The 23,789-nt window shown below is 38.7% G+C and overlaps 1 protein-coding gene across 3 annotated transcripts in view; it reads right to left on the reverse strand.

The window, feature by feature from the left end:
- The window catches only part of USP34 (ubiquitin specific peptidase 34), a 235,373-nt gene that overhangs the window by 139,449 nt on the left and 72,135 nt on the right, over window positions 1-23,789 (reverse strand). For all 3 annotated transcript variants that reach the window (XM_062209502.1, XM_062209503.1, XM_062209501.1), the window contains exons 11-19: window positions 19,085-19,210; window positions 18,783-18,912; window positions 17,938-17,973; window positions 17,465-17,595; window positions 16,236-16,852; window positions 13,193-13,407; window positions 8,250-8,365; window positions 8,038-8,165; window positions 222-311 (exon numbers count right to left, since the gene is read on the reverse strand). In XM_062209502.1, coding sequence (XP_062065486.1) covers window positions 222-311; window positions 8,038-8,165; window positions 8,250-8,365; window positions 13,193-13,407; window positions 16,236-16,852; window positions 17,465-17,595; window positions 17,938-17,973; window positions 18,783-18,912; window positions 19,085-19,210 — 1,589 coding nt within the window. The remainder of the gene's footprint in view (window positions 1-221; window positions 312-8,037; window positions 8,166-8,249; window positions 8,366-13,192; window positions 13,408-16,235; window positions 16,853-17,464; window positions 17,596-17,937; window positions 17,974-18,782; window positions 18,913-19,084; window positions 19,211-23,789) is intronic.

Raw genomic sequence — 23,789 nt, forward strand, 5'->3', positions numbered from 1 at the left:
GTAGAGCATTAATTGCTATGGTATAAGACTCGTACCACAACGAATACAAAAGTCAAGTTTTTCTATAGGGCAAAGAGGCAGAGAAATCTAAGAAAACATTTAAACCACATGAAATTCCTATTTTCCTAAGTCAGAAAACACTGTTTAACTTATTTAAATCCTTAGTTAATAACCTAATTTGGAAAAACAAGCTTCAATATACATTTCATTTGTCTACTTACATTGTAATCCAATGTGTATCGTAACTGCTCCCAAACTGCTGAAAAGTACCAAATAGTTTTGGAAGAAGACGAAGTGAAATTACTACTGATCTGAAACAGCAAAAACAGGTATTTACAGAATAACTTTAACTACTATGAATGATTTTATATTTTACAGAAATTCAGCTGTGATTTTATATTTTACAGAAATTCAGCTGTTTGAAATTCTTGAATACAAAAGGATTTAATGAATCTTACATGTGAACATATTCCTTCTACAAACATTAAAATTTTTTGCCCTTAAAGTGTAAGTTCACCTTACATTCTGTCTCAAGAACCTAAGTTTTAAAACTCTGAGACTTGAAAATGAAAAATTAAAGATTGTGTTTCATGAAAGTATTTTTTAACAAGTTATCATTATTGCCTTTCTACAATTATCATCCAATGTGATCTGCATTCAAATTGAGAATCACTGCCTTATGAGTCATAATAATGAAAACATACTACATACCTGGAGCCAGAGCCAGAACTCAAACTCAGGTATTTTGAAGTGGGACAAGACATAGCTATATTAACTGCTAGGCTAAATGCCTTATCAGAAAGTTTGGTATAAAGAGAAAAGTTGATACCCTACCTACAATTATAGTTCTATAAGTACCAGGGAATACAAATAGAATTCCAATTACTATTCCTCTTTCTTCAGATTGTCTCAATTGTCAACAGAGAGGATAACTGCCTACAGCTTTACCTTAAGTAGAGCTTTTTTTCATCTACCACTACAGTGTGCTCCACCAGAACAAAAACTCTGTCTTATTCCTTTAAAATCCAGTACATGTATTTGCTTTTAAAATAAAGCAAAGAAATTAATGCAAAATTTTCAAGGAAGGGGAAGACCAAAATTGTAAAGCGCTACTTAAAGGTTATTAAGGATGAGAAGAGAGGCTGACGCTGTAGCATAGCAGGTGAAACCACTGCCTGCAGTGTCGATATCCCATATGGGAACCAGTTCGAGTCCTGTCTCCTCCACTTCTGATCCAGCTCCCTGCTAATATGCCTGGGAAGCCAGCAGAAGATGGCTCAGGACCTCTGCTCCAAGTAACCGGACCCAGAAAAAGCTCCTTGCTCCTGGCTTTGGTCTGGTCAGGCCCTGGCTGTTGCAGTCATTTGGGGAATGAACATGGAAGATATCTTTCTCTCCCCTTTTCTCTATATCTCCGCTTTATATTCAAAAACAAATTTGAAAAATATACATACATTTTAAGTGCTGTGTAACAGTATTTAATATAGTAACCAAATCCAGATTCAAAGTGACCCCCAATACTAAAATAGTTAACATGATACATGAAATCACAAGAAAAATTATACAAAATATTGCTTGCAGAATGAAAATAACACATAAAATGGGAAACAATATATCCTGCTTACAGTAACAATATTTCAATGGTTAAGCACCTTACAAGACCAAATCTACCACAAGTGTTTCAATTAAGACTATGTTGTGGGGCCAGCACCATGGTGCAGTAAGTTCATCCTCCACCTGCGGTGCCGGCATCTCATATGGGCGCCAGTTCTAGTCCTGGCTGCTCCTCTTCCAATCCAGCTCTCTGCTGTGGCCTGGGAAAGCAGTGGAGGATGGCCCAAGTGCTTGGGCCCCTGCACCCGCATGGGAGACCTGGAAGAAGCTCCTGGCTCCTGCCTTCAGATTGGCGCAGCCCCAACTGTTGTGGCCAATTGGGGAATGAACCAGCAGATGGAAGACCTCTCTCTCTCTCTCTCTCTCTGCCTCTCCTCTCTCTGTGAAACTCTTTCAAATAAATAAACAAATCTTAAAAAACAAAAACAAACAAAACCTCAATATAAAAGTAGACCATTAGGGGCCAATGCAGTGGCTTAACAGGTAAAGCCACAGCCTGCAGAACCAGCATCCCATATAGGCACCGGTTCGAGTCTCAGCTGCTCAACTTCCAATCCAGCTCCCTGCCAACGTGCTTGGGATATCAACAGCAGATGGCCCAAGTACTTGGGTGCTGTGCCCGCATGGGATATCTGGATGAAGCCCTTGATTTAGTCTGGCACAGCCCTGGCAGTTATGACCATTTGGGGACTGAATCAGCAGGTGGAAGTTCTCTCTGCCTTTCCCTCTATGTAACTTTGCCTTTTAAATATATAATGTAAAAAAAAAAAAAAAAAAAAGTAGACTGTTAAAAATTCTAACAAATTTCACAAATTTTTCTAAGAGTAAAAAAAAATTTAAGACTTATTTGAGGGGCTGGCACTTTGGCCTAGGGGGTAAACTCCCACAAGCAGTGCCGGCATACCATATGGGCGGCAGTTCGAGTCCCAGCTGCTCCACTTCCGATCCAGCTCTCTGCTATGGCCTGGGAAAGCAGTAGAAAACGGCCCAAGTCCTTGTGCCCCTGCACCCACGTGGGAGACCCAGAAGAAGCTCCTGTCTCCTGGCTTTGGATTGGCACACCACCACCATTGCAATCAACTGGGGAGTGAACCAGCGGATGGAATAACTCTCTCTCTGCTTCTCCTTCTCTCTCTGTGTAACTCTTTCAAGTAAATAAATAAATCATTAAAAAAAAAAATGACTCATTTGAAAAGCAGAGTGACAGAGTCACACAGAGAGAGAGAAATCTTCCATCTACTTTTTCACTCCTCAAATGCTTGCAACAGTCAGAGCTGGGCCAGGCTGAAGTCATGAGCCAGGAAGTCCACCAAGTCTCACATGGTGACAGGGACCTAAGTACTTTGGCCATCATCTGCTGCTTCCTAGGTAAATTGGCAGGAAGCTGTATCAGAAGCACAACAGTCAGGGCTTGCATCAGCACTCTACTATGGGATGGGTGTGGGTATCACAAGCCATGACTTAACACACTGCCACAATGCCCACTACCTAAGAATGAAAACTTCAAATACCCAAACACAAAAGCTTATGCAACAATGTGTTGAGGACAAAAAGATTCCATGATCCAGAGGAGCAAGATGTTACTTTCAGACTCAATAAAAATACAATTATCCTTAGCTGCCCAACTACTTTGCTTGATTCTAAGAATTCTTGTAACTAAAAGCCTATTACACTGCTGGCATTGTGACAAAGCAGGTAAAGCCACTACCTTTGATGCTGGCATGCCATTTGGGCAACCACTTTGTGTCCCATTTGCTTCATTTCTGATCCAGTTCCTCGCTAATCGTCTGGAAAAAGCAGCGTTCTTGAAAATGGCCCAAGTGTTTGTGTCCCTGCCACCTACGTGGGAGAGTAGAAGAAGCGCCTGGCTCCTACTTTTGGCCTGGCCTAGCCCTAGCTATAGTGGCCATCTGGGGAGTGAACCAGTGTATGGAAGATCACTCACCCTGTATCTCTTTCAAATTAATAAATAATACTTAAAAAAAAATAAAATAAAAAGCTTACTAGAAGATGACAGTATGGTGTGTCTCTTAGAAGTACTAATTCTGCTTTATGTTGCCTTAGAATAACAGACACAATCACTGATGGTCTTCACAGCTGAAAACAGGTATGTGTAACTGTCTAATCGTGGAATCCATATTTCAAGAATTATGTTAAACAAAATAGAACTCAGGCCGGCGCCGTGGCTCACTAGGCTAATCCTCCGCCTGCAGCACTGGCACCCCAGGTTCTAGTCCCAGTTGGGGCGCCGGGGTCTATCCCGGTTGCTCCTCTTCCAGTTCAGCTCTCTGCTGTGGCCCAGGAAGGCAGTGGAGGATGGCCCAAGTGCTTGGGCCCTACACCCGCATGGGAGACCAGGAGGAAGCACCTGGCTCCTGGTTTCAGATCAGTGCAGCACGCCAGCCATAGTGGCCATTTAGGGGGTGAACCAATGGAAGGAAGACCTTTCTCTCTGTCTCTCTAACTGTGCCTGTTTTAAAAAAAAAAAAAAAAAAAGGCAAAATAGAACTCAATCATAAATTATAGTTTGTATCAAAAGTCACCATGCAACACTGAATATAATATAGTCTTTGGGAGAGAAAATAAATGCATGGTACTAGCACTTTCTTAATTATATGAATTTGTATTTATGGATCCCTGACACAGTCATTTTAATCAAGAAATATTTTATACACATAAGCAAAATATTTGAACACTTGGGTTAAAGAACCTACGATGGCTGAAGAAAAGACTATAAAGTAGCATAATGGATAGGTTTCCAGTTTAAATCTGTTAGCATTTGGAGGCCAGAAAATTTCAGGATTGCCTTTGTAGAAGAGGTGAACTTGCCTTATAATGAACAGGGTATTAAAATGGACAATTTTAACATAATAAGTCCTTTCACCCTACTCACTGGTCAGGAATCTTAGCTTATTCATTCTTGGAAACAAACCCTAAGCTAACAAGTGATAAACTTGTCATTATAGCAGCTGCTGAAATGCTTTTACTTTGACATCATTCTAGAAAACATTCTGTGTTTTCTGTTCTTACACCTTTAGGTACTACTGGAATGCCATTATATGCCTTATAAAACAATCTGCCCAAGGCAAAATGAAAATATGGTACAGGTCTCAAATCACAGTAAGACACTACACTTGCATTTTAAAAAAGTGGTTAAACATGCATCTCTGCTTCCAGAGAACTAACAAGCCTGTATATTATATCCTAACAAAAGCTAAAACTATTTTATAAAATAAATTGGTATATGACTCAGAAAAAGCAAACACAACAAAAATCTTGACACATCTATAAATCACATATGAAGAACTGGCAATAAAATTTAAAAGCATACAAAATATAAAAAGGTCAGCTTTGTGGCACAGTGGGTTAAGGTTAAGCTGCCACCTGTAACGCCAGCATCCCATATGAGTGCTGGTTCAAGTCCTGGCTGTTCCACTTCTTATGCAGCTGTCTGGGCCTCTGCCACCCACACAGAGACCCCTATGTAGTTCCAGGCTCCTGGTTTCAGCTTGTCACAGCAATGGTCAATGCAGGATTTGGAGAGTAAACCAGAGGATGTAACATATCTGAGTCTCTTAGTCTTTTAACTCTGCCTTTCAAATAAACAAATCTTGGGAGAGGGGGATAAAAAAAAGATTAAAAGAAGAAAAGAAAATTTCTTTAAGTACTTAAAAGAAATAAATCTCCTTTATTTTTGGTCAAATATCAAAATTATGGTAAATGAGTTAAAGTTGCAGGTCCAACTGTTTGTTTCAACATAAGGAACGCCAACACCCTTGTGCATAATTCCTCTTTTACTATGATGGTAAAGATGCTTACATGAAAATCTTACTAGTTTCAACTGCTATACACTGGATATGTTATTAATTCCCATCACAGTGAGACTAGTGTTAATATAGCAATCCTCTGAGGAGTAAAGTTTGAACCCCAAATTAACTTCAACCTATCAGTTTTGTTTCCTAGATTTTCTTTTCTTTTTTTTTTTTTTTAAAGACAGGCAGAGTGGACAGTGAGAGAGAGAGAGAGAGACAGAGAGAAAGGTCTTCCTTTGCCGTTGGTTCACCCTCTAATGGCCGCCGCGGTAGCGCGCTGCGGCCGGCACACCGCGCTGTTCCGATGGCAGGAGCCAGGTGCTTCTCCTGGTCTCCCATGGGGTGCAGGGCCCAAACACTTGGGCCATCCTCCACTGCACTCCCTGGCCACAGCAGAGAGCTGGCCTGGAAGAGGGGCAACCGGGACAGGATCGGTGCCCCGACCGGGACTAGAACCCGGTATGCCGGCGCCGCAAGGCGGAGGATTAGCCTGTTGAGCCACGGCGCCGGCCTGTTTCCTAGATTTTCAATAAGCAAATAAGTATGATTAGAGCGCAAGTACCACATCGAATGAAAAATGTTTAGTCTTCAACTTGGGAATGGAAAAACTAATGGTTAATAAAAAAATTTCGGGCCGGAGCTGTGGCTCCCTTGGCTAATCCTCCGCCTGTGGCGCCGGAATCCCATATGGGCTCCGGGTTCTAGTCCCGATTGCTCCTCTTCCAGTCCAGCTCTCTGCTGTGGCCCGGGAAGGCAGTGGAGGATGGCCCAAGTGCTTGGGCCCTGCACCCGCAATGGGAGACCAGGAGGAAGCACCTGGCTCCTGACTTCGGATCGGCGCAGTGCGCCGGCCGTGGTGGCCATTTGGGGGGTGAACCAACGGAAGGAAGACCTTTCTCTCTCTTTCTCACTGTCTGTAACTCTACCCGTCAAATAGATAAATAAAAAATCTTTAAAAAAAATTTAAAAATTTCACAATGACAATTTTTCATTTTACATAATTTTTTTTTCCTTTTATCTCTTTTAAATTTCCCTATTTTAAATAGAAGTATGTGCTCACTATGGAAACACTAAAAAACAGAATGGGGTAAAGAAGAAAAATAAATATCAACTCTCCCAGATACAGTCACATCTTGGATATTACACTCTGGCTTTTTTTCTTTTTTTTGAAAGTCAGAGTTAACAGAGACACAGAGACAAAGATCCACTGGTTCACTCCTCAGATGGCCACAATGGCTGAGGGTGAGCCAGGAGCCTATTACCTTTTTCTTTTTAACAAATGGACATGTAAGTATCATGTTCTTATCATTTATTATATAATTCTGAAAGCAGGACTCTTAATATATAGTATATTTCCTCTTTCAGATTCCTGGTTTATTTTTAAACATGTTATTGAAGAAGTCCACAATTATTCATTCTACTGTCCGTTGGCATTTGGATAGCTAAACAAAGAATAATTAGTTATTTTAAAAAGGGCAGCTTTATGCATTCTTAAATGTATGTTTAGCTATCATCTGGATATATTTTTGTTAAGCACACACTTAGAAGTGGAACTCCTCGGTCACAAGTATACAGTCTCACATACAGGAGTGTCAACTTATACAACCACTTTAAAAAATTAATGCTTTCTTAAAGACTTTTAAAATAAAATTAACATTTTACATTTAACTGTTATAAAACCTATATAAATGATGATATAACAACTCAGTCATTAAAAATGTTCTTTTTAAAGAAAATATCCTTTTTAAAGAAAATATGCCAAATGAGTAAAGTGATCCACTAATAAAATCCTATTATTGGTTTCTTAATTCTGCACGAACAAGCATTTTTTTCTATTGTCACTGTTCAAATCATAGCACATTTTCTTAATTCAATTAGGGCAAAGTATTTTGTGGCATGTATTTAATAAAATTAGACATTTATAGCAGGCTTAGGCAATGCTGAAAATTAGCTAACTGAACTAACTCATACTACAGAGAATAACACATTATCAAAGCAACAGAAACCAAGGAAAGACTTAAATTGTCCCAAAGGAATAGCACTGAAAATCAAGAAACTTGAAATCATTTAAGCCACGATGCAAAGTATAGAAATATTCGGTAGAATGCATATATGAGAAGAAACATTAACTTCTTTTTTAAAGCCATTTTATTAAGTTATAACTCACAGATTAACAGCTGTAATATTTAACACACACAGCTACATAACTAACCCAATTTTATTTACTCCAGAGGTCAGACATAGAAGACTCACTCAAATAGAAAACCAATGCCATTATCAAAATGCTTATATTTTAGCTTGTATATTTTAATTCTAATTTAGCCTCCTTTAAATAAAACATGATAGTTTATTTGAAAAAAATAATCACCATTATTATCCAAGAATGCATTTTTATTATCCATTTCTGATGGAAAGGATCTAAGCAACACTATTGAAAACTCACCACTGTGATAAAATAAATATTAGTCTCATGAGAAAAACATCTCTAAACCTAATATGAAAACCACAATTACAAAAAAAATACACTAAATACTATGTAAACATCACAACAAGTCAATAAGAATGCACAAAAGAAACTTTGTCAAATGAAATTTTATAAACTCCTATTTACCTGTTGTTCCCTAAGTTTTCCAGGCAGCCTTCAATGAATCTCATTCGAATCTGTCTGTCTGTAAACCAACATACTAAGGAACAAAGAAGTTTCTCTGCTTCATTTATTAACCCTTCAGAGAGATTAACCTATAAAAAATATATATGAAGTCATTTATCTTGATTGCACTTTGCTATAATTTTGTATTCTTTTCATTTTATTATATAACTTACCGCATCATCATCTTGGACTATATCCCACAACAAAGTGTTTCCTTTCTTGCAAACATTATCCAAATTGATGTCTGTAACAGCATTACTGTTAAACTGATGTTTATGAACAGCAGGTCCTAAGGGGGCAAAACACAGGACATTACCATAGTTGCAGGTGAAATTAGGAATTACAGAATTCACCAAGTTAACATGAAAGCAAATGTTTTTTTTTTAAATAAGACTCTGGAGTGGCGCTATGGCACAGTAGGTTAATCATCTGTCTGTGGTGCCGGCATTCCATATGGGTGCTGGTCCTACTCCCGGCTGCTCCTCTTCTGATGCAGCTCTCTGTTATGGCCTGGGAAAGCAGCAGAGGATGGGCCCCTGCATCCATGTGGGAGACCTGGAAGAAGCTCCTGGCTCCCGGCTTCAGATGGGCCCAGCTATTCGTTGCGGCCATTTGAGGAGTGAGTCTCTCCCTCTCATTGTCTATAATGCTATCTCTCAAATAAATAAAAAATATTTTAAAAATAAAGCTATTCTTAGATCACAAAATAACAATATAACACTAACATGTCAATGAAAACTATAAAAATACTTGAAACTCAAAATAAAGATAACAAATAATCTGAAATAATCTTTCAACCAAGGGGCACTCCTCTAAATATCAGGGGTGGGAATTGTACTGAACGACTCATGAAATCATGCAGAATTGGGGCCAGCTCTGTGGCGTATAGTGGGTAAAGCCACTGCCTGTCAATGTTATAAATATCCAAATGGCCCATAGCAGAGAAAGTTTTTACCCCTGCAAATGATCTTCTATATTCTATATAGTCTCTTGTAACTCCTACATTGTAACTATTTGTATTAGATTATTTACTCAAACTATTCAATTGTATTAATGTTTCTACTATAATAAATCCAGACATTCCAAGTGCCAAAATGCTGTTGTTTTATTCTTTTTAAACAGCTTTTCCATAAAATTTACTAATTGAATTGTATATATAGAATGATTTCATTCAATTGAGAATTCTATGACCAGCACCACAATCCAGTTTTAGAACATTTTCACCACTTCAAAATGTTCTCTTCTACCTATTAAATCCCTGATCTCATTCCCCAGTCCTCATATATTTTACTGTCCACATAAATTAGTCTTTTCTAGAAATTTCAGGTAAAAACAATTAGTCAATATGCAGTATTTTATGTCTGGCTTTTCTCACTTAGCGTATGTCTAAGGCTTACCCATATTGAAGCATCTTATCAATAGCGTATTCCTTGAAATTAAAGAATATGCCATTATATAGAAATAGCACATTTTATCTACACATTCACAAGTTAAGGGACATTTGGATAGTCTGGTTTTTTTTGCCAACTGTAAATAACACAAATATAAAATCTGTGTAACAAGTCTTTATACAGTCCTATGCTTTACCTTCTCTTGAGTAAATACTCTGGAACAGAGTTACTGGATTATATAGTATATGTACTTGTATGCTTAATATTCCGAGAAATCATCAAACTGTTTTCCAAAGTGTTTCTGCCATCATATATTCCCAACAGAAGCATATGAGAATTCACATTGCCTGTTCATCGCATCCTCCTCAACACTTTAATATGGTCATTCTTTAACGTCACCCATTTTTTAAAAAAAATTTCAGCTATTTTAATAGGTGTGTAGGGGAATCTGGTTCTTATTTGCATGTTCAGTGTCTTTTCATGTGCTTCCTAGCCATTAAATCACTTACTACTTTGTAAATCTTAATACTTCTTAATTAGGTTGCGTCACTACTGAATTAGAACAGTTTTTACATATCCTGAATATAAGCTCTTTATTAGATAAATAAAGTTTCAATCTTTCTTCCAGTCTGTGACTTGTCTTTGGTTTTTATGTTATAGAGGGCAGTTTATTCTGGTACTTCTCAAACTAAAATTTCATTAAAGTAAAACATGAATAATTAAGATAGAAAATATTCCCCTACCTTTCCAAGATGTATTTATTCTGGGGAGTGAATCAGTAGATGAAGACCTTTCTCTCTGTCTCTACCTCTCTCTAACTGCCTCTCAAAAAACTAAATAAAATCATCTAAAAAAAAAAAAAAGATTAACTTATTTGGACGGCAGAGAGACAGAGAGAGAGAGAGAGAGAGATCAATCTTCATCTGCTGGCTCACTCTCTGAATGGCCACAACAGGTAGGGGCTGGGAGAGACAAAAGCCAGGAGGCTGGAACTCCATTAAGTCTCCTACATGGACAGCTGGGACCCAAGTACTTCAACTATCTTTTGTTGCTTTCCCAAAGACATTAGCTGGGAGTTGGGATCAGAAGTGGAGCAATTGGGACTTAACTAGCATCCATATGGAATATCAGCATTGTAGGTAGCAGATTAACCCATTATACCATAATACCTGCTCAAGATGCAGAAAACTTCTAGGAAAAGTTCCTTCATGTCCCTTCAAAACTAATCCCTACTCCCCAAACACTAGACAATTACTGAGATCCCTAACATTACAAACTACTTTTGATGGTTACAGAGCTACAAACAAAGTAAATATAATATGCACCTTAATGTTTCTAGCTTTTTTCACCCAGAATGTTTTTTTTCAATATTCATATAAATGCTTCAACAGTTCTTTCCCCTTTTTATTTCAGTAGAATTCCACTGAATATACCAGCTAATTCCAGTTGAGGCTTTAAAGCTCTTAGGCATAAAGTGACTGTGAGTACTCATGTACAAATCTTTTTTTTTTTTTTTAAAGATTTATTTATTTATTTAAAAGGTAGACTTAGAGAAAGACAGAGAGAGGTGCAGAGATCTACCATCGCTGGTTCACTCCCCAAATGGTCACAGTGGTTGGGCTGGGCCAAGCATAAGTCAGGGGCTAGGAACCTCTTCTGGGTCTCCGACATGGGTACAAGGGCCCCAGCATGTGAGCCATCTTCTACTGTACTCCCCGTCACATCAGCAGGGGGTTGGATCAGAAGTGGAATAGGGGGCCTGCAATGTGGGGTACCATATGGTGCTGGTTTGAGACCCAGCTGCTCCACTTATGATCCAGCTCTCTGCTACGGCCTGGGAAAGCAGTAGTAGATGGCCCAAGTGCTTGGGCCCCTGTACCCACGTGGGAGACCTGGAAGAAGCTCCTGGCTCCTGGCTTTGGACTGGCGCAGCTCTGGCCGTTGCAGCCAATTGGGAAGTGAACCAGCAGATGGAAGACCTCTCTCTCTCTCTCTCTCTGCCTCTCCTCTCTCTGTGGAACTCTTTCAAATAAATAAGTCTTTTGGTGGCGGGGGTGGGGAGGAGTGGAACAGCCAGGACCCAGGACTCAAAGGCGCCATATGGGATGTGGGCACTGCAGGTGCAATATATATTTACTAGTCCAATGTAGTAAAAAGTACATAAACTATCAAACAAAAGGAAAATATGGAAAATAATCAAGACAATTTGATAAATATGGCATCTATTTCAATCTAATGTCTTCATCTTAACCTGTTCATTTCTCTACAACCACAATAATACAACAATAAAAAAGGCAAGGTGACCTTATCCAGATTGAATAAAAAAAATATATGAAATCAGTAAGTTGCTGCTCAAGTCTACAAGTTATGACTCCAAGTCTGATCATGATATGCCTGCAGAAACCAAATCCATCAGGTTTACTTGTATTGCAATGTACTGACATGCACATCCCATTTCTAAAGTTAGCATGTACTCACAGTAGCTAACCTTGCAAGAAGTAGGATAAAAGTCTTTACTGTTTTTCCATTTCTTATTTTTCCCTTTCCTCTTGAATCATCTATTCACCTTTAATCTACTCCATCCTCTATTCTTCAAAGTCTGATCAGGTCGTATTACTTTAAATTGATTTAAAAATTCTTCATTTTATTCCCACAGAACAAAGAAACACTTTACCCTGGTTATTTTCCCACAACCCTCCCCTCTGTCTGTATGAATTTTACTAGCCTATTTATTTCATATAAATAGGATCATGTAATACATCATCTTTTGGGGCCAGCACTTTGGTATAGTAGGTTAAGCCTCTGCCTGCACACAGGCATACCATATGGGTGCCAGTTCATATCCCGGCTGCTCCTCTTCTAATTCAGCTCTCAGCTTATGGTCTGGTAAAGCACTAGAAGATGGCCCAAGTGTTTGGGCCCCTGCACCCATGTAGGAAAGCCAGAGGAAGCTCTTAACTCATGGCTTTGACTCGGCCCAACTCTGGCCACTGCAGCCATTTGGGGAGTGAACCAGTGGATGGAAGACCTCTCTCTCTGTAAATGTCTCTAATATCAATAAACAAATTTTTAAAAAAAACTATCTCTTGGGGCTGGCACTGTGGTGTAGCAGGTAAAGCTGCCGCCTGCAGTGCCGGCATCCCATATGGGCACCGGTTCGAGTCCTGGCTGCTCCACTTCCTATCTAGCTCTCTGCTATGGCCTGGGAAAGCAGTAGAAGATGGCCCAAGTGCTTTAGGCCCCTGCACCTACGTGGGCGACCTGGAAGAAGCTTTTCACAGCCAACTGGGAATTGAACCAGTGGATGGAAGACCTCTCTCTCTCTGCCTCTCCTTCTCTCTCTGTAAATCTTTCAATTAAGTAAGTAAATTAAAAAAACAAAAAACAAAAAACAAAAAACCACTATCTTTTGTGATCTCTTTTTACTTTTTGGTCCGCAGATTTTTGAGTATACAATTTAATACAGCCATTTATTTTCTAAAATATAAAGCTATCATTTTCTTAATATATATTGATATATATTTCTTTTCCCAGTTAATACCTCTGGATAGAACTGCAAGAATACTTAGGATCATTTCAACCCTCTACATGAATATGAAACTTTTGTTGCCAAAAACATTTAAGCACCATCATATCAACTGTTTGGTTCCTTTTAACAATGTAATTTAAGTTATTCTTGTTTCAAAAATGGTAGTAAATATATTTTAGTTACTATACAACCTTACCTTGACTGAGATGTTCATGATAGATCGAGGCTAAATTGGGAAGATGCTGTTGGAGATGAGATGTTAATTCTGCATGTGAATTAATCTGAACTAGCTCCTCTTCACAGCCAGACTCTTCACCATCAAAATCAGCCATATTTTTTTCTGACTTTGCACTGACCTGGGAGCTACTACAGCTGACATCATCTGCACTTAGCATATCATCAACCATGTGCCTGAAACAAGAAAAAGGCATTAGATGTAATTAAAAACTTACACATACACAAAAAATACTTAAAATTTTTGGCACTATTAACATTCAAACTACATGAGTTTATTTATTTATTTATTTATTTTTGACAGGCAGAGTTAGACAGTGAGTGAGAGAGAGAGAAAGGTCTTCCTGTTTCCGTTGGTTCACCCCCCAAGTGGCCGCTACGGCCAGTGTGTTGTGGCTGGCACGCTGCGCCATTCTGAAGCCAGGAGCCAAGTGCTTCCTCCTGGTCTCCCATGTGGGTGCAGGGCTCAAGGATCTGGGCCATCCTCCACTGCACTTCCGGGCCACAGCAGAGAGCTGGACTGGAAGAGGGGTAACCGGGACAGAATCCAGCGCCCCGACTGGGACTAGAACCCAGGGTGCCGGCGCCACAGGTGGAGGATTAGCTTAGTGAGCCGGGGTGCCGGCCCCAGTTTTTTTTAAACAAGATTGAGAGCTATATTGCACAAAATCAAAAAGCACCCAATGTTAAAACTAAGTAATAATTTTACAACATACACATATATTATCAACTTTCACAAATTAAACACATCTCACTATAACTTCAAATAGAACTATTTTAAGACAGATCAACAATACTGTCAAATTATTTTATAAACTCAAAGTCACAATGCAGAACTAGAAAGCTTACATTTGTTCATGAAGCTGCAGGATCATGTGAAAAATAATAAAAAACATTTTAATCTAGTCTGCCATCTAGATGGAGTTAAAAACAATGGGGGAATGTTTAACTCAACAAACACATCATTGAGCACTCATATCTAAAACACTGTACTAGGTTGTGCTCTAAAGGATATAGACAATGGGATAAAAAAATGAATTCAACTTTTGGTTTTATTGAGAGTCACACAAACAGTACTATTTACACAGAATACAAAAAGGACTGAAATTTTAAGTCATTAGATCATCTAGGGCAGTGAGTAGAGGGTGGGTGTCAAGACTGACTGTATGCTCCAAATGAACTATATTGCATCTCAGTTGCAGAATAAATCGACTGCTTTCCCTTCATGATGAACTGTCTTCGGGACAACTTTGAATAGTCGTATCTATAAAGACACACAATAAACTAGTGGCTCTCAACTGATTTCAGTCCACAAGACGGATATGTGCCAATGACTAGAAACCTTCCTGTTTCTAACAACTAGGATGGTACTACTTGTATCTAGAGATTAAGGGCCACTTTTGCTGTTAAACACTCTCAGGCCGGTGCTGCGGCTCAATAGGCTAATCCTCCGCCTGCAGCGCCAGCACCCCGGGTTCTTGTCCAGGTTGCTCTCTGCTGTGGACTGGGAGTGCAGTGGAAGATGGCCCAAGTCTATGGGCCCTGCACCCGCATGGGAGACCAGGGGAAGCATCTGGCTCCTGGCTTCAGATCACTGCGGTACGCCGGCCGCAGCGGCCATTGGGGGATGAACCAACGGAAAAGGAAGACCTTTCTGTCTTTCTCTCTCACTGTCCACTCTGCCTGTCAAAAAAATTAAAAAAAAAAAAAACAAAAACAAAAAAAAAAAACACACAATGTAATGTATGTGACAGCATTCACAATGGTGCAAATTCAAAACAAAGAATATCTGGCCACAAATGTCAGTAGTACCCTAGTTGAGAAATATTGCTTTTAAACTCAGATGTTTTATGGGTAAGAAAGAGGATAACACATGTGGATCTACAGTAAACACAAAAACAACTAAAATGAAATCTGGCCAATTGTCAACTCTAAAAAAATTCATCCTGGTTAACCAAATTCATGTTTCATCAACTAAGTATACTGCTTGTATGACAACAGCAAATAGCAGCAAACATTTAGTGAACATTTAATCCTGTGCAATTACATCAGCCCATGAAATCACCTTAATAAATCCATGAGACAGGTACTGCCACTCCCTTCTCGAGATAACAAAACCGAAGGAAAGAAAAATTAACTACTTCATCCACCATAAAAATGTAACTAAGTGAATATGGATGCCAGCTCATGTTCCAGCTGCTACACTTTCGATCTGGGTCCGTGCTAAGGGCCAGAGAAAAGCAACAGAAGATGGCCCAAGTGTTTGGACCCTTGCAACCCACATGGGAGACCTGAAAGAAGCTCCTGGCTCCAGGCTGTTGGCGCTGTCTGGAGAGTCAAACAGCGGGTAGACAGTCTCTTTCTCTACCCCCCCCCCTTTCTGTAACTCTATCAAATTAATAAATGAATGAATTTTTCATAAAAAAAAAAAAAAAAAAGAAAAGGCAGATGTTAAGGCACAATAGGTTAAGCTGACACTTACAGCACTTGCATCCCATATCAGAGTACTGGTTGAGTCCCAGCTACTCGACTTCCAACCCAGCTTCCCAATGTGCCTAAGAAATTAACTGAAGACAGCCCAAGTACATGGTCACCCATGTGGGAGACCCAGATGGAGTTCCACTTTCAGGTAGTAGCCTGGACCTGCACTGGTTGTGGCCATTTGAGGAGTGAACTAGCAGATGGAAAATCTAAATCTTAAAAAAAAAAAAAAAAACCTTAAAAAAAATGCAAATATAACACACACAGTGAACTTAATGACTTACAAAAAAATGGGAAAAAAACCTTTTTACTGATTACTTTTGATAACATTGGTTAAACACAATTAATCTCATCTCCACCCCTTTTTATATGCACACACTATTTGTGACTTGGATTTATAGTATTTATATTCATATTACCATTGATTAGCATTAGTCTAGAATATATTACAATTGAATAAATATAGATTTTAATACCTTCCTAAAGGAAACATAAGTTCGGTATTTCTTTTTAAACAGGCTTACCCATCATGGTGGTGATGATGGTGGTGATGGTGGTGGTGGTGGTGATGCTGTGGACCAATAAACTGCCGACAATTAAATAATTCATTCCCAATAGTCTCCCCAAGGAAGTCCCCAGTTCGTGTGATACAAGTCTCCTGAGTCCCTTGTGCTATATGAGCAGCATTTATTTCCCCTGAAATATCATGCTCTGGGTCTTCAGAGTGTGAACAAGCATCTAGTATTCGTATTCGATTATCTACCGATGGTAATGACTCAGCATTAAAAACCAGGTCCTTTCCTGTTCCATTGGTCGTCCCATTTCTTTCAGATGGGCCTTGGGAATCCCCTAAGCAAATGCCTGCTTGACTTTCTAATTTTCTATTCCGAAGTTCTGTACCACAGCTGTTTTTGGGAGGATTATGACTGTGGTCATCATCTTCATCTTCTTCTTTAAGGGCTTCCATATCCGCAATGTCTTCTGACTGGACTTCACTACCAGGACTCCCAGCTGACTGGCTTGCATGACTAGAATTGACCTCATTGCTAGATCCATCACTGTGTCCACTACTGCTACCAGGACCACTGCTTCCATCTTCACCACTGTTGGCTGTTTCATCAGAACTTCCCTGCATGGATTCCTGTAGTTGAAAACAATTGCTTTAGATAAATATTCAAACTAGTAAGAAAGAAGCAACTGACACTAACACACTGAGCATATTCAGCTACCACACTTATCATATTCCTCAGAACAATATAAAAAGAAAATAAATACTCCAAACAACATCAAAAATACAACTTTTAAAGGAAAGTCCTTGGGGCTGGCGCTATGGTGAAGTGGGTTAAAGTACTGGCCTGCAGCGCCAGCATTCTACATGGGTGCCAGTTGAGTCCCAGCTGTTCTACTTCTGATTCAGTTCCCTGTTAATTTGCCTGGGAAGGTGGTGCAGAATGGTCCATGTGCTTGGACCTCTGCTTCCACATGGAGATCTGAAAGAAGCTCCTGGCTTTAGCCTGGTCCAGCCCCAGTCGCTGTAATCATTTGAGGAGTAAGCCTCCAGATGGGAGACCTCTTTCTCTGTCTCTACCTCTCTTAGTACTCTACCTTTCAAATAAATAAATGAAATCTTAACAACAACAACAAAAAATAGAAAGACCTTAACATGGACTGTGTTTTTAGTCCCAGTTAAAACGATAAATACAGCAAAAATCACTTTAGAGGAAGAGAGGGGAAAAAAATCTATACTTCATACCTCTGTATCTGAAAGTCGCTGTTGCACATGTTTGGTTCTATTAATAAGCTGCTCATCCATTTCGATGTCACTGCCTCCACTTTGATGTGTATCACTATTGTCACTGCTTTGAGGACTCGCTGCAGGTGACCCTATATAAAATAGATGTTTCTTATTTTTAATTAGTATAAACATGGAGTTAACATAAAGGTCTCATTCTTTCATTCTCTGAGCTATTTAGCAAAGATTTCACCTAAGTGGCCAAAAATACAATCTCTAAATTTGTTAACATTTGCCAATTATTTCTAAAGAGGATACATGAGTATATAATTTCAATTAAAAGTCAAGATACTCATGATTCTATGCAAAATGGCTAAGATGGTTACTAGCTAAATCTTCTAAAAATAAAATTTATGCTAATGTTAAAATCAACTAACTTTAGAAGACCACAAAAATAAAAAGCTGTCATCATATTGCAATGCATTTTAACTTACAAGGTGATGGAGCTGCTCTTCTCAACTCTTCTTCCTCTGAAGGAAAAGAAAAAATAAGAGAAATATTCTAAGTGACTGATCTTCTTTGGGACAGCATATCAGCTGTTTGTATTACATAATCAACAATTACGGGTAGGGAAACCTACAATAATTCAAGTCTCTGAACACCTAAAGCAGTCCTCCATTTTTTAGTATATTCTGCTCTGAAAATCAATACAAGCTTTTTCTTAACAAAATTTTTAAGAAATAAAGACTTTTAAAAAAACACTAAAGATGACAAAATTCAGTAACTACTGAAACTGTGTAACTGACCTTTATCTGAAAGATGAACCAAAACTATGAATAACTACAGTTCATTATCACATTCATATTACTCTGCCTCCCAACCCAACTTATTTAAGAATTAAAATTGAATTGTGAGTATAGCCTGAGCAACCCTTATATGAAATGCTTAAAGCCAGAAGTGTTTCAGATGTCAGAATACTTAAATATACATAATTAAAATAGCCTGGGAATGAGACCCAAATCTAAACACAGAATCCATTTATTTTTCACATACACTATATACAGGACAAAAAGGCAATTTTATATAATAGTATTTTCATTGTGCCTATGTTTTAGTACAACCCCATACATGAGGTTAGGTGTAAAATACCTCACTTCTGGCATCATGTCAGCACCCAACATTCTGGACTTTGGAGCACTTCAGATTCAGGGTGCTCAATCTTTATTAAAGCAGTTCAGATTTCAGACATTAAGAATACAGGTGCTCAAGCTGTATTAGTAAAAAATACTTAGACTCATAAGCACTGAACAACTAAGTTCTAACACAGAGCACTACTAACCTTTCTTATTTCCAATGGGGATATTAGTGTTCAATAAAGATGCAAATGAACTCTGCTTAGATAGCTGAGCCTTAGCTGCTAGTGCATTATTCCACAATGCTTTAATTAACATTGATGCCAAGTACAGTGTCTAAAAAGAGATTAAAGTTGGAAGCAAGTAAGTAATATCATAACATGATATTTTTTTTATCTAACTGAAATGACAACACTAATAAACTACAAATTAAGATCTCTGAATCACAAATAAATGTTCACTTTACTCAGGAAAAAAAAAAAACACCATAATGTTTTGAATGTATTACCTGTTCAGTATGAACACTTGGTTCAAGAGCTGAAACCAGATTAAGAAGATGTCTGAGTGGTACAGGATCCAAATTCTTGATTAGTGAAGGAAATAAGTCATGTATATATCGACTACAATGTTTCAACTAGAAAACAAAGAGATAGTAGTAAAAAAATAATTGTCCTGCATAACTAATCTGATAAAAAACAGTTACACAGTTTGAAAAGTCAAAAAGCTAGCCAATACCCTAAAATTTTAATTTTTTGCTAAAATACTAATGAATACCATAAATAACAAGATAAAAGTTAAATTACCTTGAAAAAAAAAGTTGCTATGTTGTACCTAAACAGGACTATCTATCTTGGAACTGGCATTCTGGCATAGAGGGTAAGGCCGCCCCATGGATTGGAATTGGAACAGTGGGGACTTGAGCCAGTGCCCACATGGGATGCCTGCACAGTAGACAATGGCTTTACCTGCTACACCATAGCATCAGCCCAAAAACTAAATCTTTAAAAAAATATATATAAACAGGACCCAGTGTTGTGACATAATGGGTTAAGGTGCTCCCTTGTAGCAGTGGCATCTTATATGGGTGCCGGTTTTAGTCTTAGTTGCTCCACTTCCAATCCAGCTCCCTGCTAACCTGCCTGAGAAAAGCAATGGAGGATGACCCAAGTGTTTGGGTTCCTGCACCTATGTGGGAGACCCAGAAGCCTTTTGGGAAGTGAACCATCAAATGGAAGACCTCTCTCTGTGTCTGTAACTCTGCCTCTCTGTAAGTCTGCCTTAATAAATAAATCTTTAAAACACACACACATACAAACACAAAGTGGGGGTGGGCTATGAAAAAGCACAGTTTTTATATGGGACTATGGACACCATAAAAATTAAAATTAGATTAACACCTTAAGATTGTTAATTATAATCTCCACACTTAACACACAAGAATATTAAAAGGGAATAAAAATGTTTCACTATAAAAAATTCAACTAAATACAAAATGGTGATAAAATGGGAAAAAGCAAGACAATAACACTATATTTATAAACAAATGGCAACATGACAGAAATCTTTTGCTCTTTATTAGTAATTTATTAGTAATTACTTTAAATATAAATGGTTTAAACTCCCCAATCAAAACAGAGACCTGGCAGAATTGATTTTTTACAACTTTTCATGTTTTTTTTTTGTTAAATCAGTATAACCAAGAGGCTAATTACATATCCAAACAGGATGAAAGTAAAACTAGAAAAGGATATTCCATGCAACCAGTGAACATTAAGAATCAAATAAGAGAATTTACAGACGTGGAAAAAAATGTTGGCTGAATACCCACAGACACCAATTTAAACAGATATACATGCACCAATGGAGACCACAGGGCCTAGTTTTAGAACAGTTAAGACAAGACACACTGATGAAGGCAGGAGAAGACACAGGGTTGCCTATATCACCTTTCCCAAATCCAAAAAGCAGTGTCAAAGAGAACTTCTTGCTGCTTGGGGAAGAGAAAAGGAACTGAGGCCAGACCCACAATGGTAAAACCCCATACTGGGCACAGCCATACGGTTCCTGCCCACAGGCCCATACTCCTAGAGTAACACTCTAGAATTGAGTTAGCTAGGACAAGGGATTGTCTCCACCACTCATCCCCCAACCATGGGCAGAAAATTATAGAGGACGACCACCAACTGGACAGGAGAGTAGGAATATGGATGTTTGCAACAGCCTTATAAAGAAGGGAACTAAGCCCACAGTAACTGCTACTAAGTCTCTCAAAAATCAATCTTAGGCCGGCGCCGCGGCTCACTAGGCTAATCCTCCGCCTTGCAGCGCTGGCACACCGGGTTCTAGTCCCGGTCGGGGCACCGATCCTGTCCTGGTTGCCCCTCTTCCAGGCCAGCTCTCTGCTGTGGCCAGGGAGTGCAGTGGAGGATGGCCCAAGTCCTTGGGCCCTGCACCGCATGGGAGACCAGGAGAAGCACCTGGCTCCTGCCTTTGGATCACCGCGGTGCGCCGGCCGCAGCACGCTACTGCGGCGGCCATTGGAGGGTGAACCAACGGCAAAAGGAAGACCTCTCTGTCTCTCTCTCACTGTCCACTCTGCCTGTAAAAAAAAAAAAAAAAAAAAAAAAAAAAAAAAAAAAAATCAATCTTAAATTAAATGCCCAGGCCGGCGTTGTGGCTCACTGGGTTATTCCTCCACCTTTGGCGCCGGCATCCAATATGGGCACAGATTCTAGTACCGGTTGCTCCTCTTCCAGTCCAGCTCTCTGCTGTGACCCAAGAGGGCAGTGAAGAGGATGGCCCAGGTGCTTGGGCCCCTGCACCCGCATGGGAGACCAGGAATAGGCATCCGGCTCCTGGCTTCGGATTGGCGCGTCACCGATCATAGCGGCCATTTGGGGAATGAATCAATGGAGGGAGGACCTTTCGCTCTGTCTCTCTCTCACTGTCTATAACTCTGTCTCTCTCTGTCTATAACTCTGTCAAATAAAACAAAATTATTAAACTAAATGCCCACTTCTAGACTATGCCTTAAATGTCCTAAAATAATGGTAGTGTATAAATACATCAAACCACATACGGAAATCAAAGAAAGTTTATTGAAAAATTACCATGAACCATCTAGGAATTCAGTTAAGTCTCAAGACAAACAATTACAAATCATCTAAAATTTTATATATATGGATTTCCATCACTAAGCTTAAGGGAAGAATATAAATGAAGGAAATTGAGAATACTGAAAGAAATTATTACATATAATAGCAATCAAAAATAAAATAAAAAATTTTAAGAATAAGCTTACCATAAAATAAAAATTTACATACAAATAACTTTTAAAAGATTAATGATGCGAAAGGAAAAGGCATATCCTATTTGTACAAGAAGATACAACTATATCTCTCTGCAAGTTAATCATTATCACAATGAAAACTTTTTTAATGCTAAAATTTACATGAAAAATAAACAATTCAGACAGTTCTGAAAAAATGAGGAAGTACTAGCTTTTTAAATACTAGAAAGATGCAAATAAAAAAATAAATTTGGGCTGGCCCCGTGGCTCAGTAGGCTAATCCTCCACCTTGCGGCACAGGCACACTGGGTTCTAGTCCCGGTCGGGGCACCGATCCTGTCCCGGTTGCCCCTCTTCCAGGCCAGCTCTCTGCTGTGGCCTGGGAGCGCAGTAGAGGATGGCCCAAGTTCTTGGGCCCTGCACCGCATGGGAGACCAGGAGAAGCACCTGGCTCCTGCCATCGGTTCAGCGCGGTGCGCTGGCCGCAGCGCGCCTACCGCGGCGGCCACTGGAGGGTGAACCAACGGCAAAAAGGAAGACCTTTCTCTCTGTCTCCCTCTACTGTCCACTCTTCCTGTCCAAAAAAAAAAAAATTTATTGAAGTGTCACAAAGTAAATGTTATAGGACTGGGAAGGTCTGTTTACTGTGGTATGGAAAAAGCCATAGATAATATGTAAAAACATGGTCGTAACTATGGCAATAATGAAGTACTATTATAGGTCAGTATAGAAAGTCAAGAAACTGACCTAGTTATGTCAAACGACTACTCACTTAAAAAAAAAAAAAAAAAAACTCAACAAATGGAATTAAGACAAAGATGTAACAAAAAAACAGAGTGGGGGCAGCAAAGGATATACACATAATACCTTAAGTTCAGATTACAGCAGGGTCAGATTAAAATTTTAAAATGCAACAAAGACATATAAGAAGAAACTAACAAGAACTTCCTTAAAATTCTTGGCATGGAAGAAGGATTTCAAGCCATGAAACAACATCCACAAGCATAAAAGAAACTCAACCACAAATGTGAAGCCACAAATTTTAAACTGACCTTAAAAAAAAAAAACAAAACACCTAAAGAAAAGATAACATCAAACAAGGATATGGTAATAAATGATAATCATAAACAAAAGATCAATTTCATTGAATATATAAAAACTCACAAAACAACAAAACTAATAAACGGCAAAACTATGAACAGATAGTCCAAAAAAACAAAAATGGTTCTCAACTACAAGATTTGCAAGCTCATTCATAATAAAAGAAACATAAATTTAAGATACCATTTTTTCACCCTTTAGATTAGCAAAGATCAAAAAGTTAATGATAGAATGTACTGAAGTGGCCACGAGAAAAGGGAAACTCCGCACCAGAAACTAACACAAAGGATATCATGTATGTGATTTAATCTAGCAACATCAAAGTTTTGCACAAGAAAAAAATTTACGTATTATAACACTGTAATAGAAAAGATTGTGAAAAGAAAATGCCCATGAATGAGAATTAATTATGACACATATAATGAAATACTATAAAGCCTTAAACAATAAGAAAGCAAATAACGAGGTAAAATCTCCAGAATAAATCACATCAAAAAAAGCCAAGTCTGTGTGATATGGTACATTTGTGAGGGATAAAAAAAAAGCATAATTAGCTATTTATACAGAAAGTATCTGATATAAATGAGGATAAGAACTGCATGCCTTGCATATGGAGGACTAAGCACAAAATGTTTAATACATACTCTTTTGTATTTACTTTTTGGATTTTTTGAATTGTAGAAATATGCCTCTTAAAAAACACTAAAAAGGGTGAAAATCCAGTATAACAGAGAAGAAATATACCAACACAAATAAAAAAAATTCAGCATAGAAAAACAGATGGCATAAATGAGAAGAGAAAAATACGGAGCACTAAGCACAA

The sequence above is a fragment of the Lepus europaeus genome, chromosome 13 (assembly GCF_033115175.1).
Source record: "Lepus europaeus isolate LE1 chromosome 13, mLepTim1.pri, whole genome shotgun sequence".
Lineage (NCBI taxonomy): Eukaryota > Metazoa > Chordata > Mammalia > Lagomorpha > Leporidae > Lepus > Lepus europaeus.